The sequence below is a fragment of the Loxodonta africana genome, chromosome 22 (assembly GCF_030014295.1).
Source record: "Loxodonta africana isolate mLoxAfr1 chromosome 22, mLoxAfr1.hap2, whole genome shotgun sequence".
Lineage (NCBI taxonomy): Eukaryota > Metazoa > Chordata > Mammalia > Proboscidea > Elephantidae > Loxodonta > Loxodonta africana.
The window spans coordinates 70542240-70559764 of record NC_087363.1 but is presented as its reverse complement, the minus strand read 5'-3'; the positions used below and the strand labels follow the sequence as shown (position 1 = coordinate 70559764).

Sequence of the window (17525 nt, the reverse complement as noted above, 5' to 3'; positions counted from 1 at the left end):
AACTTCATCAATTCCAATTTAACTTAGCAGAATGCGCTGTTTATTTTTATGTGTGCAAGTTCTTGGGTTTTAATTTTCTTCTTCTTAACACAATTCTATCCTAGTTCCAGAAGAAGGCTTCTTGTTGGGCTGTGTATTTGCAATTGCGGATTACCCAGAGCAGATGTCTGACAAGCAGCTGCTGGCCACCTGGAAAAGGGTGAGATGGTGCCTGGGAGAAGTAAACCGTTGTATTTGATTGAAAGGTTTTCTTTGTGAATGTAGAGCTCACCATGTCCCTTCCGCTGCACTCACTGAGACGTATTTATGTGTTGTGAATATATTGTGGGCATTTTTATTATTAACATTGTCCTTGGGCAAATTTCTTTTCTTGGCTTTAGTTTTCTTAGGTATATAAGGATGTTGGCCCTTGTCATTTTTAGGATTCTTTTCAGCTCTGAAATGCTAAGGGGTACTAATTAGTTGTGTATGACTGGCGGTTTTCAGTGACATAGGATAGTAGCCATCAACTTATATGTATCTTAATCTCTAAGGCTAGTGCTAGAAAAATACCAGAATCTTGAGGTTGGAAGGGACCTTAACATTTTTCTAGTACAGTTGTGGAACTGAAGTCTGTCTGTTATTTTGCATTGTTTTCCTTACAATACCACAAATCAAAACTGAGTTGAATTTTTTTAAATGGAGTTTAAGTATGTTTCAAATACATGTTAAATGCACATTCAGAATGTTGTAAATTTTTTGTTAAGCTGAGGGATTTATTCACCCAGCTGGCATTTGAACCCCTGCTATGTGCCAGGCATGCTGCAAGGCCGAGGGGACATACAACTAAACAGACACTCTGAGAACACTATAGACAGGTGATTATAAGGCAGTATGGTGGGTGCAAGGATGGTGATAGGAACAGGATATTGGGAGAGCTCTGAGAAAGGACTTTCACTAACCCATTGGGCTTGGGAAGAGTCTCCTGGGAGAGGTGATTCCTGAATCAAGTGTTAAAGGATAAATGGGAGTCCAGGGTAGGTGGAAGGATTTTCCAGTGTAGAAGCAGTACAAGCAGAGACATGTGATGGAAGAAATTGCTGGGGGGGAGCGATGAGGTATGAGTTCCTCAGTGGTGGAGTATGAGGTGTGGGGACAAGAGACAAAGGCACACCAGATCTTCTAAGGCCTTATGTCTATGCCATATTAGAGAATTTGGACTCTCCTCCCCCTAGTCTTTAAAGCATACAGGAAAGGGGAAGGGTAAAGTGGTCCAGTGTACTTTTTGGATAGTGAAATACTGAATTTGAGGGAGGCCAGAAGACAACTGTTGACAGGAGGGAGGGGAAAGAAGCATATTTGAGAATTCAAGTGCAGAAATTAAAAAAAAAAAGACATGTTAGAAGGTAATGTTGAGAAACTATCCTAAAAAGTAGAACAAAAGTCAAGGATATGAAAGATAGTAGAGAAAAGATATTCTGTTTCTTTGGTTGTTTTTTTAAAAGACAGATAGCTCAAGGGATCCAACATTAAAAAACGAGTTTTGGAGCAGAGAAAACAGGTAAGAGGATTATGAAACTAAATAGCTTACAGCTGAAGGACATGAGTTTCCAGAGTGGAAGGGAATGAAGAGACAGCAACTTCAAGGTGCCGTGAAAGTTCAGGACGCTTTAGGGAAAGACATGTCTAAAGCTCAATAGAGAAGAACGTTAAATGATCAGGAATCAAGATGGTTTCGGGCATCTCAAACACAGATACTTGGAAGCTAGAAGCCAGTCAAGTAATTTCTTCAAAGTTCTGACAGAAAATAATTTCCAACCTAGAATAATATATCCAGCTTTCCAATCAAACGGGAGTGTAGAATAAAGGTATTTCCAGAATTCCAAGGTCAAAACATTTACTTACCTCCCATGTACCCTTTCTTGGGAAGCTATTGTGCCAGAAAAGAGGAAGACAGGGTATCCAGGAGGGGGATCTGACACAGATGCAAAGGGAATTCCTAGGATGCAGGTGAAGGGAAATCCCAAATAGATGTGACAGTAGGACTAGAGAATAGCCAGTCAAAGTTGGAGCAGAAAGACAGAATTCTGCGAGGGATAGCACAGGTGAAAAATGATACTGATAGATTACTGGATATATTTTAACATATTGAGAAGAAATGTACTGTATTAGTTATTTATTGCTGTGTAACAGATTACCCCAAAACTTAACTGACTTAAAACAACATCATTTATTGTCTCATAGTACCTCACCTGGGTCAGAAATCCTGGTGTGACTTGGCTGGGTGGTTGTGACTCATAGTCTCTCATGAGGTAGTCAGGGTATTGGCGGGGACCACAGTAATCAAAGGCTCGACTCAGGCTGGAGGATCCACTTCCTAGAAGGCTTACTCATGTGGCACTTGGCAGGAGGCCTCAGTTCCTCACCCCTGGGCTCCCCGTAGTGCTGCTGGAGTACTCCTGTGATATGGCAACTTCCCCCAGAGTGACTGTTCTAAAACGGAGAGCAGAGAGGAAGCCACAGTGTCTTTTATGACTTAGTCTTGGAAGTCACACATCGTTGCTCCCACCATATCTGTTCATTAAAAGTAAGTCACTAGGTCTAATCCATACTAGAGGCTAGAGAAATTAAGAGCTCTGGCTCTTAAGGGGAGGAGCATCAGAGAATTTGTGGTCATGTTTTTAAAGCAGCACATGTACACCTCTTTGACGAGCTTGGGAATGAAATAGTAGGTACATGGAAAACTAAGAAGATGGCAGGTGGGAAGGCTTGGGGAAGAGGAGGAGGCAATTATTAACACCAGGGAAAACATAACTTTGTACAGGAAAAGAGCTTTAATCTTATTATGCTAGATTAAACTGTGCAGCTAAGCTACATTGTATTAAATCACTGAAGAGGGATTGAATAAGAATTGGGATATAACTAACTTAGGAAGCCTAGGGGAAGGGAACCAGGGAAGTGAGTGTGTGTGTGTGTTGGGTGGGAGGATGGCTTTGAAAAAACTAAATCTTTTCTTAGTAGGAAGGCAATAGATAATATCTAAAACTGAAATAACGGAGCTCTAGGCATTAGTGAGCTAAAATGGACTGGTATTGGCCATTTTCAGTCAGACAGTCATAGCCTACTATGCTGGGAATGACAACTTCAGGAAGAATGGTGTTGCATTCATCGTCAAAAAGAAAGTTTCAAGATCTATCATGACGTACAACGCTGTCAGTGATAGGATAATATCCATACACCTACAAGGAAGACCAGTTCATACGAATATTATTCAAATTTACGCACCAACCACTAGGGCCAAAGATGAAGAAATAGAAGTTTTTATCAGCTGCTGCAGTCTGAAATTGATCGAACATGCAATCAAGATGCATTGATAATTACTGGCGACGGGAATGTGAAACTTGGAAACAAAGAAGAGGGATCAGTAGTTGCAAAATAAGGCCTTGGTGATAGAAACAATGCCGGAGATCGAATGATAGAATTTTGCAAGACCAGCGACTTCTTCCTTGCAAATACCTTCTTTCAGCAACATAAACAGCAACTATACACATGGACGTCACCAGATGGAACACACAGAAATCAAATTGACTACATCGGTGGAAGGAGACGATGGAAAAGCTCAATATCATCAGTCAGAACAAGGCCAGGGGCCGACTGTGGAACAGACCATCAACTGCTCATATGCAAGTTCAAGCTGAAACCGAAGAAAATCAGAGCAAGTCCACGAGAGCCAAAATATGACCTTGAGTGTATCCCACCTGAATTTAGAGACCATCTGAAGAATAGACTTGACACACTGAACACTAGTGACTGAAGACCAGGCGAGTTGTGGAATGACATCAAGGACATCATCCATGAAGAAAGCAAGAGGTCACTGAAAAGACAGGAAAGAAAGAAAAAACCAAGATGGATGTCAGAGCAGACTCTGAAACTTGATCTCGAACGTCGAGCAGCTAAAGCAAAAGGGAGAATTGATAAAGTAAAAGAAGCGAATGGAAGATTTCAAAGGGCATTTTGAGAAGACAAAGTAAAGTATTATAATGACATGTGCAAAGAGCTGGAGATGGAAAACCAAAAGGGAAGAACACGCTCGGCGTTTCTCAAGCTGAAAGAACTGAAGAAAAAATTCAAGCCTTGAGTTGCAATAGTGAAGGATTCTATGGGGGAAATATTAAACGACGCGGGAAGCATCAAAAGAAGATGGAAGAAATATGCAGAGTCATTATACCATAAAAGAATTAGTCGGTGTTCATCCATTTTAAGAGGTGGCATATGATCAGGAACTGATGGTACTGAAGGAAGAAGTCCAAGCTGCTCTGAAGGCATTGGCGAAAAACAAGGCTCCAGGAATTGATGGAATATCAATTGAGATGTTTCCACAAACAGATGCAGTGCTGGCGGTGTTCACTCATCTATGCCAAGAAATACGGAAGACAGCTTCCTGGCCAACTGACTGGAAGAGATCCATATTTATGCCTATTCTCAAGAAAAGTGATCCAACCGAATGTGGAAATTACAGAACAATATCATTAATATCACACACAAGCAAAATTTTGCAGAAGATCATTCAAAAACGGCTGCAGCGGTATATCGACAGGGAACTGCCGGAAATTCAGGCCGGTTTCAGAAGAGGACGTGGAACCAGGGAAATCATTGCTGATGTCAGATGGATCCTGGCTGAAAGCAGAGAATACCACAAGGATGTTTACCTGTGTTTTATTGACTATGCAAAGGCATTCTGCTGTGTGGATCATAACAAGTTATGGATAACATTGCGAAGAATGGGAATTCCAGAACACTTAATTGTGTTGATGAGGAACCTTTACATAGGTCAAGAGGCAGTTGTTCGGACAGAACAAGGGGATACTGATTGGTTTAAACTCAAGAGAGGTGTGCTTCAGGGTTGTATTCTTTCACCATACCTATTTAATCTGTATGCTGAACAAATAATGCAAGAAACTGGACTATATGAAGAAGAGCAGGGCATCAGGATTGGAGGAAGACTGATTAACTACCTGCGTTATGCAGATGACACAACCTTGCCTGCTGAAAGTGAAGAGGACTTGAAGCACTTACTAATGAAGATCAAAGACCACAGCCTTCAGTATGCATTGCACCTCAACATAAAGAAAAAAAAAAAAAATCCTCACAACTGGACCAACGAGCAACATCATGAGAAACGGAGAAAAGATTGAAGTTGTCAAGGATTTCATTTTACTTGTATCCACAATCAACAGCCATGGAAGCAGCAGTCAGGAAACCAAAAGACATGTTGCATTGGGTAAATCGGCTGCAAAGGACCTCTTTAAAGTGTTGAAAAGCAAAGATGTGACCCTGAAGACTAAGGTGCGCTTGACCCAAGCCATGGTACTTTCAATCACATCATATGCATGTGAAAGCTGGACAGTGAATAGGAAGACTGAAGAAGAATTGATGCCTTCGAATGGTGGTGTTGGCAAAGAATATTGAATATACCATGGACTGCCAAAAGAACGGACAAATCTGTCTTAGAAGAAGTTCAACCAGAACGTTCCTTCGAAGCAAGGATGGCGAGACTGCATCTTTTCATACTTTGGACATGTTGTCAGGAGGGATCAGTCCCTGGAGAAAGACATCATTCTTGGCAGAGTACAGGGTTAGCAGAGAAGAGGAAGACCCTTAACGAGGTGGATTGACACAGTCGCTGCAACAATGAGCTCAAGCATAGCAGCGATTGTGAGTATGGCTCAGGACTGGGCAGTGTTTCGTTCTGTTGTGATAGGGTCACTGTGAGTCGGAACTGACTCGATGGCAGCTAACAACAAGAAGTGGCACTGTAGTGGTGAAAGCATTGGGCTGCTAACTAAAAGATCTATGATTTGAACCCACCAGATGCTCTGTGGGAGAAAGATGTAGCAGTCTGCTTCTGTAAAGATTTACAGCTTTAGAAACGCTCTGGGGGCAGTCCTGCTCTGTCCTGTCGGGTTGCTATGAGTTAGAATTGAGTCAGTAGCCGTGGGTTTTTTAGTTAGTGGTACAGTGGTTAAGCACTCAGCTGAAAGTTTGGCTATTCAAACCCACCAGCAGCTTCATGGCGATCTGCTCCCATAAAAATTACAGACTAGGAAACCCAACAGGGCAGTTCTTCTCTGTTATATGTGGTCACCATGAGTCGAAATTGACTCTACAGTACACAACAATAAAACTGAAATAAAAAATAGCATAAGACATGCTATTTATATTAGTAAATACAAGAAAAAGAGCTGAATGTGATTGCTTCTGGGGAATGAAAAATGGGGCAAGATAGGAAACTGCTGATTTTGTCACACCTTATTAAACTATGTTTGTGAATAAACCCACTGCTGTTGAGTCGCTTCCGACTCATAGCGACACTATAGGACACGGTAGAACTGCCCCACAGGGTTTCCAAGGAGTGCCTGGTAGATTCGAGCTGCCGACCTTTTGTTTAGCAGCAATAGCTGTTAACCACTATGCTACAAGGGATCCTTGTTTATGAATAGTTGTAATAAAAAAGAAAAATTGAAAAAGTAGCAAATTGATTTTTTTGGTATTGGGTGGTTTTTATTAATTTATTTTAAAACTTACGTAGAGTAAAATCTCCCCCCTTTTTGTTTGGTGTAGTTTTTTTTTTTTTTTAATGAAGGCATAGTGCCATATAACAACCACAGTCAGGATACAAAACAGCTCCCTCACCCCTAAAAACTTAATCTGTTTTAAAAACAAATCTTTGTGCTCGAAGACATTTTTAGTTGTCACATCTAGGTGAGGTGCTACTGGCTTCTGGTGGGTAGAGGTCAGGGATGCTGCCAAATATCGTACAGTACACAGGACAGCTCTCACAATAAAGAATTATCCGGTCCAAAATGTTAGTAGTGTTGAGGCTGAGAAACCCTGTTTTAGAAGAGCTTTTCCAACTTTGTTCTCTTTCCTCCTGTAAATTCAAATTAAATGAGGGTTGGAGTTCATTTTATAGTTTTGGATAGAATAGTCTGTAAATACAACTGATACATATTTGTTATACTTTGGGGAAGTACACTAAAAATATATACGGGATGGGTTCTTTTTTTAATAGGTGTCTTATTTGAAATTATACTTCTATACTCTTCTCCTGAGTACTTGAAATTGATTACAACTTTGGGTGTTTTGTATGTCTAGATCATTCAAGCACACGGAGGCACTGTGGATCCCACGTTCACTAGTCGGTGTACACACCTTCTTTGTGAAAGTCAAGTCAGTAGTATGTATGCACAGGTGAGCAAAATAGTCTAAGCTGTGACTCTGAGCAAAGTCTTTGTTTTTAGTTGTCACTTTATTTTTTGTTGTTGAGAATATACACAGCAGAACATACAGCAAGTCAGTTTCTCCACATACAGTTCGGGGACATTGATTACCTTCTGAGTTGTGCAACCATTCTCATCCTCCTTTTCTGAGTGTTCCTCCCCCGCTAACGTAAACTCACGGCCCCCAGGCTTCCTATCTAATCTTTCAAGTTGGGGTCGTCAGTTTGATCCCGTATAGACAGATCTTAAAAGAGCACAATACTCAAGGATATACTTTTTTCATATAAAATCTTAAGATCCTCGTGATTATTGTTTTTGGAAAGGACTTTATTCTATCTCTCAAAATAGGAAAATCGCTTCTTATTAATTTTCATTGATTTTTTGGTAGGATAGACACCTTTGTGGATCCCAGACCTTTATGTCTTTGAGAGATGGAGAAAGAAAGGAAAAATTCCTGGGTAGACACTCTTTCCAATCAGTGTCAAAGAAGCACTGAGTAAATGGTGGGTAGAAGTGAGATTTCCTACTGTTGTGAAACTTTGCGAGCAAGCACCTGAAAGGGGAGGATACCTTACAGAGCTTCCCTTAAACTCTCCTGGGACATAAGCTTTCTCCTCAATATGACCTCTTCTTATCCGCTGTAAAGGAGTCCTGGTGGCATAGTGATTAAGCACTTGGCTGCGAACTGAAAGTTTGACGGTTCAAACCTACCAGCCACTCTATAGGAGAAAGATGTGGCAGTCTGCTTAGTTAAAGGTTTACAGCCTCAGAAACCCAGTCGGGGCAGTTTTACTCTGTCCTGTAGGGTTGCTGTGAGTTGGAATCGACTTGATAGCAATGGGTTTGGAACAGGTTTTTGTCCCCTGAAGTTCCATTTTTCTCTTAAAAATTTCTTATTTGTGGACAGACTGATGTTAACGTGTATGTGATAAACAACCTCAGAGAGACCACTCTTAGGAATATAACCATTGACTGGATCCACTTTCCAACTAAAAATGTAGAAATACTTGTGAGGTTTTTTCCCCTATGGTTATTTTAGGCCAACAACTATGTTTTTTATATCTTGTTATATATGGGGCCCTCTGTGTTCTTAAGGAGTCCCTATGTGATGCAGACGGTTGAGCGCTCAGGTACTAACCAAAAGATTGGCTGTGTGAATCCATCCAGAGGTGCCTCCGAAGGAAGGTCCAGGATCTACTTCTAAAGATCTTAGCCGTCGGAAACCCTACAGAGAGCAGTTCTGCTCTGAAACACACGGGGTGGCCGTGGGTCAGAACCAACTTGACAGCAACTTTTTTTTTTTCTTTCTGTGTGCTTATGGGAGAATTTCAGTTTTCATGATTATAACTGTTACCTCACGTTATAATTAAAGTAACTTTTAACGTTGTTGTAAAACTTGTTACTTTTTTTACTCTTTTGCTGGTTCTTATATATAGATAATAAAATTTTGAGACTGTATTAAAATTAACCAGTTACATGTTTTAGTTTGTTACGTTAATAAACTGAGTGTTAAACTTCATGAAATAGTTTTATTTCTGGGATTTCTAATAAAGATAGCATTGTAGTTACACAGCTTTACAATTTTGTATTTAATCCTGACACACAAAAAAAGAACAAACCTCTAATTTTATGTTCATAGGCGATAAGAGAAAGGAAGAGATGTATCACAGCACACTGGCTAAATACAGTCTTTAAAAAGAAGAAAATGGTGCCGCCTCATCGAGCCCTTCATTTTCCAGTGGCGTTCCCACCAGGAGGAAAGCCGTGCTCACAGCATGTAAGGCAGAATTGTTTAGTTTTATTTTTTAATAATTATTTTTCTTTGGCAAATAATCACGTGCTGACTTGACATCTCTTATTATCTTCCGAGTTAGTGTGTTTCTGTGTATTTTGGCCCAGTTTCTAAGTGCCTTGAACATAGTAGATTTGTCTTAACTGCCTTTATTCCCCAGTAACAATCACAGCATCCTGCAGCTAGTAAGATATTTGACTGACTCTCCACTGTAAGGTTCAACTTTATCAATACTTGTGGGTCCTCCCACTCAAATGATGTCAAAATTAGGATCAGTGAGGTGAATGAAGAACTGACTGTTGTCTATATGCTTAACAAAATAACTTCATTAAAATGATCCAGCAATGTCATGTTTATACAGAATAGGCCTTCCTACATTTGATATCTCGTTTTTTTTTCCCCTCCCTACAAGGGCTATGTATGTAACATTTTAACCATTAAAGTATTTTGGTCTTAAAATTCTTAAGGGTGATATTACTAAATGTGTCCCTTAATGCCAGAGAATGAATATATATAAATATATATATGCTGAAAAATTAGCCTTTGAAAACCCTATGGAGCACGGTTTTACTGTGACACATTTGGGATCACCATGAGTTAAAATCGCCTTGACAGAACCTGGAAGGATACATATATTAACTAAAAAGTAAGTGAAGTAGTGCTTGGATTTGAATTTGTCTTTGTTTTTTACCCTATTTTTTGCTTAGATTATTTCCGTGACTGGATTTGTTGATAGTGACAGAGATGACCTAAAGTTAATGGCTTACCTGGCAGGTGCCAAATATACGGGCTATCTGTGCCGCAGCAACACAGTCCTCATCTGTAAAGAGTAAGCGATATTTTGAAACTATATTTAATCTTAAATTTATGCACAATATTGTGGCTTTTTTTAACAGCTCTGTAGTTCTTACTATTTGTGGTTTTGTGGTAGAAATTTAAATATTAATGTAAAAATCTATTAAAAGAATGGTAATGCTATTCATGGTAATGTTAGCAGAAATACCTGTAAAACATTTGTATTAATTAAATTAGATGAGTTGGTGTGAATTAAGGAAATTTAATGAAACAAGTCAATAGTAAGGTAAACATAAGACTAAGAGAAATTGTATTTACGTAGCCTCATAGTCCAGTGTGAGGACTGAAGTGTACATTTAATTACCAAGCAGTGATTACTGTCGACTTTGCTAAGATATGCCTGCCATTTCTATTATGAGAAAGTATTTTTCATTGGCTTTTGTTGAAAATAAATATAAATTTGAACAGTAGACAACACTAACATTTGAAAAATGTTTTTTCTCCAAAAAAAAAAAGACCAACTGGGTTAAAGTACGAAAAAGCCAAAGAATGGAGGATCCCATGTGTGAATGCTCAGTGGCTTGGTGACATTCTTCTTGGAAACTTTGAAGCACTAAGACAGATTCAGTATAGTCGTTACACAGCTTTCACTCTGCAGGATCCATTTGCCCCTACTCAGCAGCTAGTTTTAAATCTGCTAGGTAAGTGAAATTGTACATCCTGTACATTTTATTTAAATAAGAAGGTACTGCAGATATGTCTGGAGTGATTCTCGTTGCAGCAATATTGAAGTAAAACTTTATTGAACTTTTCAAGAAATACAAAAGACTCCTTTTCAGTTCTTTTTCTACAAGTGTTAGAAGTGCTTCCACCATCTTTTTTTATACACTAACCAACAAGCTTGGCTTTAGCTTTCCAATCATTTTTTAATTCATTTCTTGTTTTCTTTTCACACTCTTTCTTCCTCTTCCCCATTCTGCCCAGGGCTTTTTGTTGGGTTTTTTTGTTTGTTTTTGAGTAGGCTCAAGATGACGGAACATTTAGAAGCCTTTTTACTCTTGTTTCTCAAGCCAGTTATCCTTCATACAAAATGCCACCTACACTGCGAAACCCATTTCCTGCTCTCTTTCTATTTCAAATTAGAATTACTGTCTTTTCCTCTTTGTCATTGTAGTATGTTGATTGAATTGCTGTTACATCATGGGTATCCTTATGCCGTACGTGATAGGTAGTTGTGTGCGTGCCTGCTACTCCTTTCCATTATATAAAACCTCCCTGAGCTTTTACCACCCTTGTTGGATACACTACAACACATAATTTTAATTCTGCATTTACTGAATTCAACATGACTCGAAAATGACCATTCAAGCACAGCTTTAATAGCTCCCTTTTAAGGGCAACTTTTTCATTGCTGGACAGCTTTAATCATGAGAAAGCTCTTCATTTTGACCCATAATCTGCTCTCTTTAACATACCTGTTGGTCTTACTTTAACTCTGGAACTACTGTGCAGACTACCAGTCCTTCTTTCATAGATATCCATCTTTAAGTATTTAAATATGCTCATCGTGTCTACTCTCCCCCACCAGGGTGAACATGCCTGTCCCCTCAGCCATACCTTATTTAATGTGTTGTCTTCATGGTGTCCACTCCTAGTCTTAACTGGTTTCTTAGAGGCCAGATTACGTGATATTCGGAGCTGGACACAATGTTCTAGAAATGGTCTAACCAGAAAACACACAATGGAATGATGAATACTGCTGATTTGCATATGCCACGTGCTTTGTTGTTTGCTGTTGTTTTTCTTACTGTTACTTCACACAGAAAATGTGTTACATATAGATAATATTTTACTTGCTTTGTTGTTTGCTGTTGTTTTTCTTACTGTTACTTCACACAGAAAATGTGTTACATATAGATAATAAGCTTTCATAGGGATAGCTTGTGATGTCTTATTATACTGGGAAAAAACTTAGAACTCAAGTATAATACTTACATTTATCCCTATTAAATGTTGTCAGCTTCATTACCTACGTGTCTAGGTTTACCAGCCCCAGGAAAGGCTTTTACAAAAGGGCTTTTCTATTTAAACGGTGTGTTGCGGTAAAAATAACATATTTCTCTCTTTAGATGCTTGGAGAGTTCCATTAAAAGTGTCAGCAGAGTTGTTGATGGTATGTCAAATTAATAACTTTACTCTGGAATTACTGTATTACTAAAACGCAGTAGGAATATTGTATATTTAAGTTTAAAATTCTTTTGGTAATTTGTGAGCAGGATAACAAATGAAGGCTATATCTTCCTCATCTGTCATGAAATGTTTAATATACTCTGCTTTTTTCTCTTAATTATTGATGATATTATTGCAGTCGGTCAGAAATATTATTTGGGCAGAATTGGATGGAGTAGGCTTTTTTAATCCCCTGTTAAGTTTCCCTCTTATTAGCAATTCTCTAGAGAACTTGACAGAATTGTGTGATTGCTTAAAGGATAGGAGAGCAGAATAAAACCCTAATACTACTTTCTGTTTTTGCATGGGATTAGTGAGGCAAGAACTTGGTGGACAACCATTAGAAGCAATCAATTACTTTAGGTGGTCCATTACCCACTCTGCACCACAGATTAGAACTAAGGAGGTATCAGATCTAATTTAAGGAAAAGGACATGTTTTCCTAGTGTCCCAAGTTGGGTGTCACATCACATTGGTTGCGGTCTCCGATAAACTTTTCAAGATAGGCTATTCTGGACTATCCTGGAAGCTGGAATGTCATTGATTGGTATTCACAAAACTAACAAATAAGGGCTGTCTTTTGAGGAGAGGCTGTCTGCACTCTCATCTATAAAGTAGAATGAGTAGTGCATTAAGTCTTTTTAATTTTTCACCTTGAATTTCTCTGCTGTTAATAGTTACCATTTAACTGCACGTCGTCCTTGTGAGAACGGTAGTATTTTTATGGCTTATATGGTAGTAGTGTAATTTAAAGGCACTGGGTTTTTTTAAGTTTGCATAAATCCATTGTCGTCCAGTCAATTCCGAGTCACAGCCACCCTATAGGACAGAGCAGAACTGCCCCATAAGGTTTCCAAGGAACGGCTGGTGGATTCGAACTGCTGACCTTTTGGTTAGCAGCCGAGCTCTTAACCACTAACGACAGTGTAATATGTATTTTCCGAGTATAAACTAGTAGTTATGATTGTGATAAAACATGACCACCTCTGATACTTCAGTAAAAGCAAATTTTCTCCCAATTCCTTTGGATGAAAGAAATTTTAGGGTAGCTTCCAAGATCAAGGTGGGAAAGTAGTCACCAGAGATTTTCCCCAACCACATGGCTTATATTCTGAAATCATTTTAGGGGCTGAGGATGTTGATTTCTCTCGTGACTTTGTGTCTGTAGTTGAAGTTGAACATCTAAGAGACTAAGAGGCTGATTTACCTTTCTGTATATCCCACCATTGGCTTCTGTCATTGCTGCCAGTGACCTAAATGTGATAGTTCAGATTTCTCAGAAAAGAGTATTAGCAGAGGCTTCCTGACAAAACTGGAAAAAAGCTTGACTCGTTCTGGTGGTATGGAGGAGCCCAGCCTAGCTGAAATAGAGAGTTCAGGGATTTTCTTGCAGAAGTGGTAGTTAGAAAAGGTATAAACCTTCCCTCGAATTATGGAAAGCTTGATTCTCCATGTTTGAAGCTGTTAATAGATGTTAGATAGTTTATGTAAATATGCTTATATTTATTTTGGTTGTCTGGATATGGCAGCAGTATTTAGAAAATGTAAGCGGTAACTAAGATACATTAATAAGATCAAGAGGTGGTTATTTTAAATAATAAAACTTATACAACTTAAATGTCTTTTTAAAAAGAAACCGTGAGTTTAAAATTTGCAGAAGGGATGAACAAGGCCTAGGAGCAAAATGGAGAAGCTGACTGCCAGGTTCCTACATGGCAGAACTGTCTTCTTCCTTCCATCTTTTTCTTGCATGCCATGGCTTTCTGCTCCCAGGTCAGGGCTTCCAGCTGTTTCCAGAACATGGACACTGTTGCTGAGAAGCAGGTTGTAGGTTTCAGCACCTTGTTTTGCTCTTAGTAACGTTATTGATCGGATTGTCATGTAATATCTTTTATGCCATCTCAAAGGAGAAATTTCTGGTTCAGGATTAATCTTTTTTAGAAGGATGTAATTGCAGTGATTCTGTGTTCCAAACTGAGACATAAAGCAAAATGTTTGAAGTAGAATTGCTCTCAAAAGTTCAGAGTTGAGGTGTAAATATGTAACATGAGGTAAGGAAAAGATGAAGACATTTTGAAGAAATTGATAGGATTTGGTAAATAGAAAGGAAGACTAAAGAATGATAACGGAGATGCACTGGAATAAATGTCAGGTTCTGGCTTGCTTTATCCATCTTTTTAGGCAAGTGCTAGTTCTCTCTGATGAAGAGCTTGATTGTTGTAGAGGACCAGATAGTTTATTTTATACATAAATCTTTTAGAAGCTACTGCGTTGCTTGGGAAACTACTGATTTCAATAAACAGTAATACTTTAATTGCAGGGTGTAAGATTACCTCCCAAACTGAAACAGAATGAAGTAACTAATATCCAGCCTTCTTCCAAAAGAGCCAGGTATGAAAAATTAGCTGCTTCTTTTTTTTTTTTGTATGAGTGGTTATCTTTCACAGGTCTGTTTTAGAAAACTGGCAGCAACTGGGGAAAGTTTCTTAAAACTTTCACAGTAATTAGAATTTGAAAGGGATTTGCTTTTTGTTTGCTTCACAACTTTATTGTGATCATGTCCCAATTTATTGCTGGAGACAACTGGTGAATGATGAGAAGCCAATGTCTTTTTTTTTCTTTGAAACTTTTTCTTCAAGTAGAATGTTACCCAGAACCCCTAGCATGTAAAACATAAGCTGCTGTGGTTGAAATGGTGTGTGAAGTCTAGAATCCCAGGCTCTGACACATCCCACGGAACCCTAGGTCTCTGCAGCCAACTGTTTAAACACTGCTAGTCTAGGTGTGCTGAGAGAATGTCCTCGGTGGGAAATCCTCTCAGGTTTGTTCCATTTGCCAGTGTGTGGTGAGGAGGAGGTATAGGACCACACTAACTGTGGTGGGAAGGAGGCCTGCACCCTTTTGGAGTCTGGTATGTCGACACTGCAGGCTGCATGCTGACTTCAGCTCCATGTGTGCACTCAGCTGTGGAAGATGTGGTTGGCCAGGACTAGTTAGTTAGGAAATCCTGCTTGTAATTTAATTAGTAAGGCTTGGCAAATAGAGGAACAGATCAAAGAAGCTTTGTTTCTTTTCTTGATTTTATAAGTCTTATTCCAAACTGTATTTGGTGCAGTACTGTTTAACTGCCTAAAATTTAAGTTTCTTCATCTTTTTTAAGTTTCCTCATCTTTTTTTCTCTTCTCTGCTCATTATCTTTCCTTCCTTCTGTTCCCTGCATCCAGAACACAAACGGAATTGTTGGATTCTTTGTCAGATCCTAATTATGTGGTTATATTTGTTTAAGGCTATGATCAAAATGCCACAAATTTTTGCAAAGAATTTATCTGCACTTTCTCATTTAAATATAAGCTGAAAAATATGATTTGAAAAGATTCAAGGTAAATATGAAAGACTGAGAAGTTTAAAATGTATGCTTGAGTAAAACAGTGTCTTTTATCCTGGACATCTGGTGGAGGACAAAAGGCTAGAATTCTAGAAGGAAGTACAGGATGCTGTAGGGACACTCCTCTTAGCTTGCTTGTATCACCAATTATGGGGATGTTCAGTATCAGAGCAAGGAATGGGTAAAGTCATAAAAGATTATTTTAAAAACTTGATGGAAAAGTTAAGAGTCGCTACTAGTAATGGTTAAGCTAGCAAAATAAGTGAAATGTAAAAGGCTAACCTTAATATTTGCCTTCTTTTCAATATGCCTGTTTTTCCTCTTCATTGGGAGGGAGATTGATGAGGAACAGGGGAGTACTAACTTCTATCAGCAGCTAGTTAAATACTTCCCTTGGAGCTTTCAAATATACTGTTGTTTTGAGGGGGGGCCGGGGATGACTACATAAATGGTGCAGAATCACACAGAAAGGACCGGTAACTCATTGGATTTCCCTCTAAGGAAAACCATGCACACTTAACGTTCTTAAAGCTTATTAAAATCTTCCTTTGTTTTTTAAATAAGATTTTTATTTTAGGTGAATAATAAAATCATCGTGTTTATTTATTTTATAGGATTGAAGATATACCACCTCCCACTAAAAAGTTAACACCAGAATTGACCCCTTTTGTGCTTTTCACTGGCTTTGAGCCTGTCCAAGTTCAGCAGTACATTAAGGTGAGCTTTTATTCTACTTCGTACAAGAACTTTTAGCAGTGTACCTTTCTCTGTGTATCTGCTTTGGGATAGCAGTTTATTAAACTAATGTTTAATCAGGAATATCTTATTAAAATAGACTTTATAGTGTGTATTTATGAAGTATTTGTAGTAGTATTTAGGTAATAAATAGACATTAGATTGTGAATATATTCCCACCTTGTTCTGTGCTATATTTCATATTTAGATATTTGGTTTCTTTTTTTAATTTTTTTAGCTTAATTTTTATAAAATATACCTAGCCAAAAATTCGCCATTTTAACCATTTTTAAGTGTACAATTCAGTGACAGTAATTACATTTACCATGTTGTGCAACTATCACTACTGTCCATTTCCTAAAGTTTTTAACACCCCACACAGAAGCTCAGTACGTTTTGAGCAATACCTACCATTCGACCTCCTACCAGCCCTCAGTAATCAGTAGTAAACTTTGGTCTTTATGCATTTGCCTATTCTAGATATTTCATATAAGTGGGATCATATAAAATATGTCCATTTGTTCTGGCTTATTTCACTCAGCATAATGTTTTCCACCCTTATCCTTGTCATTGCATGTATCAGAACTCAGTTCTCTTTTTGGTTGGATAATATTCCATTGTATGGGTAGACCACATTTTGTTTATCTGTTTGTACACAGACACTTGGGCTATTTCTACCCTTTGGCTTTTGTGAATAGTGCTACCATGAACATTGGTATACAAGTATCTGTTTTAGTCTCCGATTTCAGTTCTGTTGGGTATATACCTAGAGTGAGATTGCTGGATCATGCGATAATTCTGTGTTTAAATTTTTGAGGAACTGCCAAACTGTTATCATTTATATCTATCTATGTATATATTTTGGATTGTGGTAAATATATATGTAACAAATCATTTGCCTTGGCAACATTTTTCATGTGTACAGTTCATTGGCATTAGTTATGTTTATCATGTTGTTCAACAATTAACATAATCAGTTTCCAGATTTTCGCATCACCCTTTAACAGAAGCTCAGTGTTCCCCTTTCCCCCCTCTCTTTCTTGCCCCTGGTAACCGCTGATAAACTTTGGTCTCTAGACATTGGCCTATTTGTCTTAGTCATCTGGTGCTGCTGTGATACCACAAGTGGATGGCTTTAACAAAGAGAAATTCATTCTCTCACAGTCTAGTAGGCTGCAAGTCCAAGTTCAGGGTGTCAGCTCCAGGGGAAGGCTTTCTCTTTTGGCTCTGGAGGAAGGTCCTTGTCATCATCAATCTTTCCCTGATCAAGGAGTTTCTCAGGCACAGGGACCGTGGGTCTAAAGGATGTGTTCTGCTCCCAGTGCTTTTT

At 38.6% G+C, this 17525-nt stretch overlaps 1 protein-coding gene across 6 annotated transcripts in view; it reads left to right on the top strand.

The window, feature by feature from the left end:
• Positions 1-17525, top strand: part of PAXIP1 (PAX interacting protein 1) — an 86524-nt gene that overhangs the window by 51570 nt on the left and 17429 nt on the right. For 5 of the 6 annotated variants that reach the window (XM_064275120.1, XM_064275118.1, XM_064275119.1 and 2 more), the window contains 8 exons: positions 105-199; positions 7135-7230; positions 8899-9036; positions 9759-9880; positions 10363-10547; positions 11976-12019; positions 14396-14466; positions 16075-16177. In XM_064275120.1, the coding sequence (XP_064131190.1) occupies positions 105-199; positions 7135-7230; positions 8899-9036; positions 9759-9880; positions 10363-10547; positions 11976-12019; positions 14396-14466; positions 16075-16177 (854 nt within the window). The remainder of the gene's footprint in view (positions 1-104; positions 200-7134; positions 7231-8898; positions 9037-9758; positions 9881-10362; positions 10548-11975; positions 12020-14395; positions 14467-16074; positions 16178-17525) is intronic. The other variant, XM_064275117.1, reaches the window with a different exon arrangement.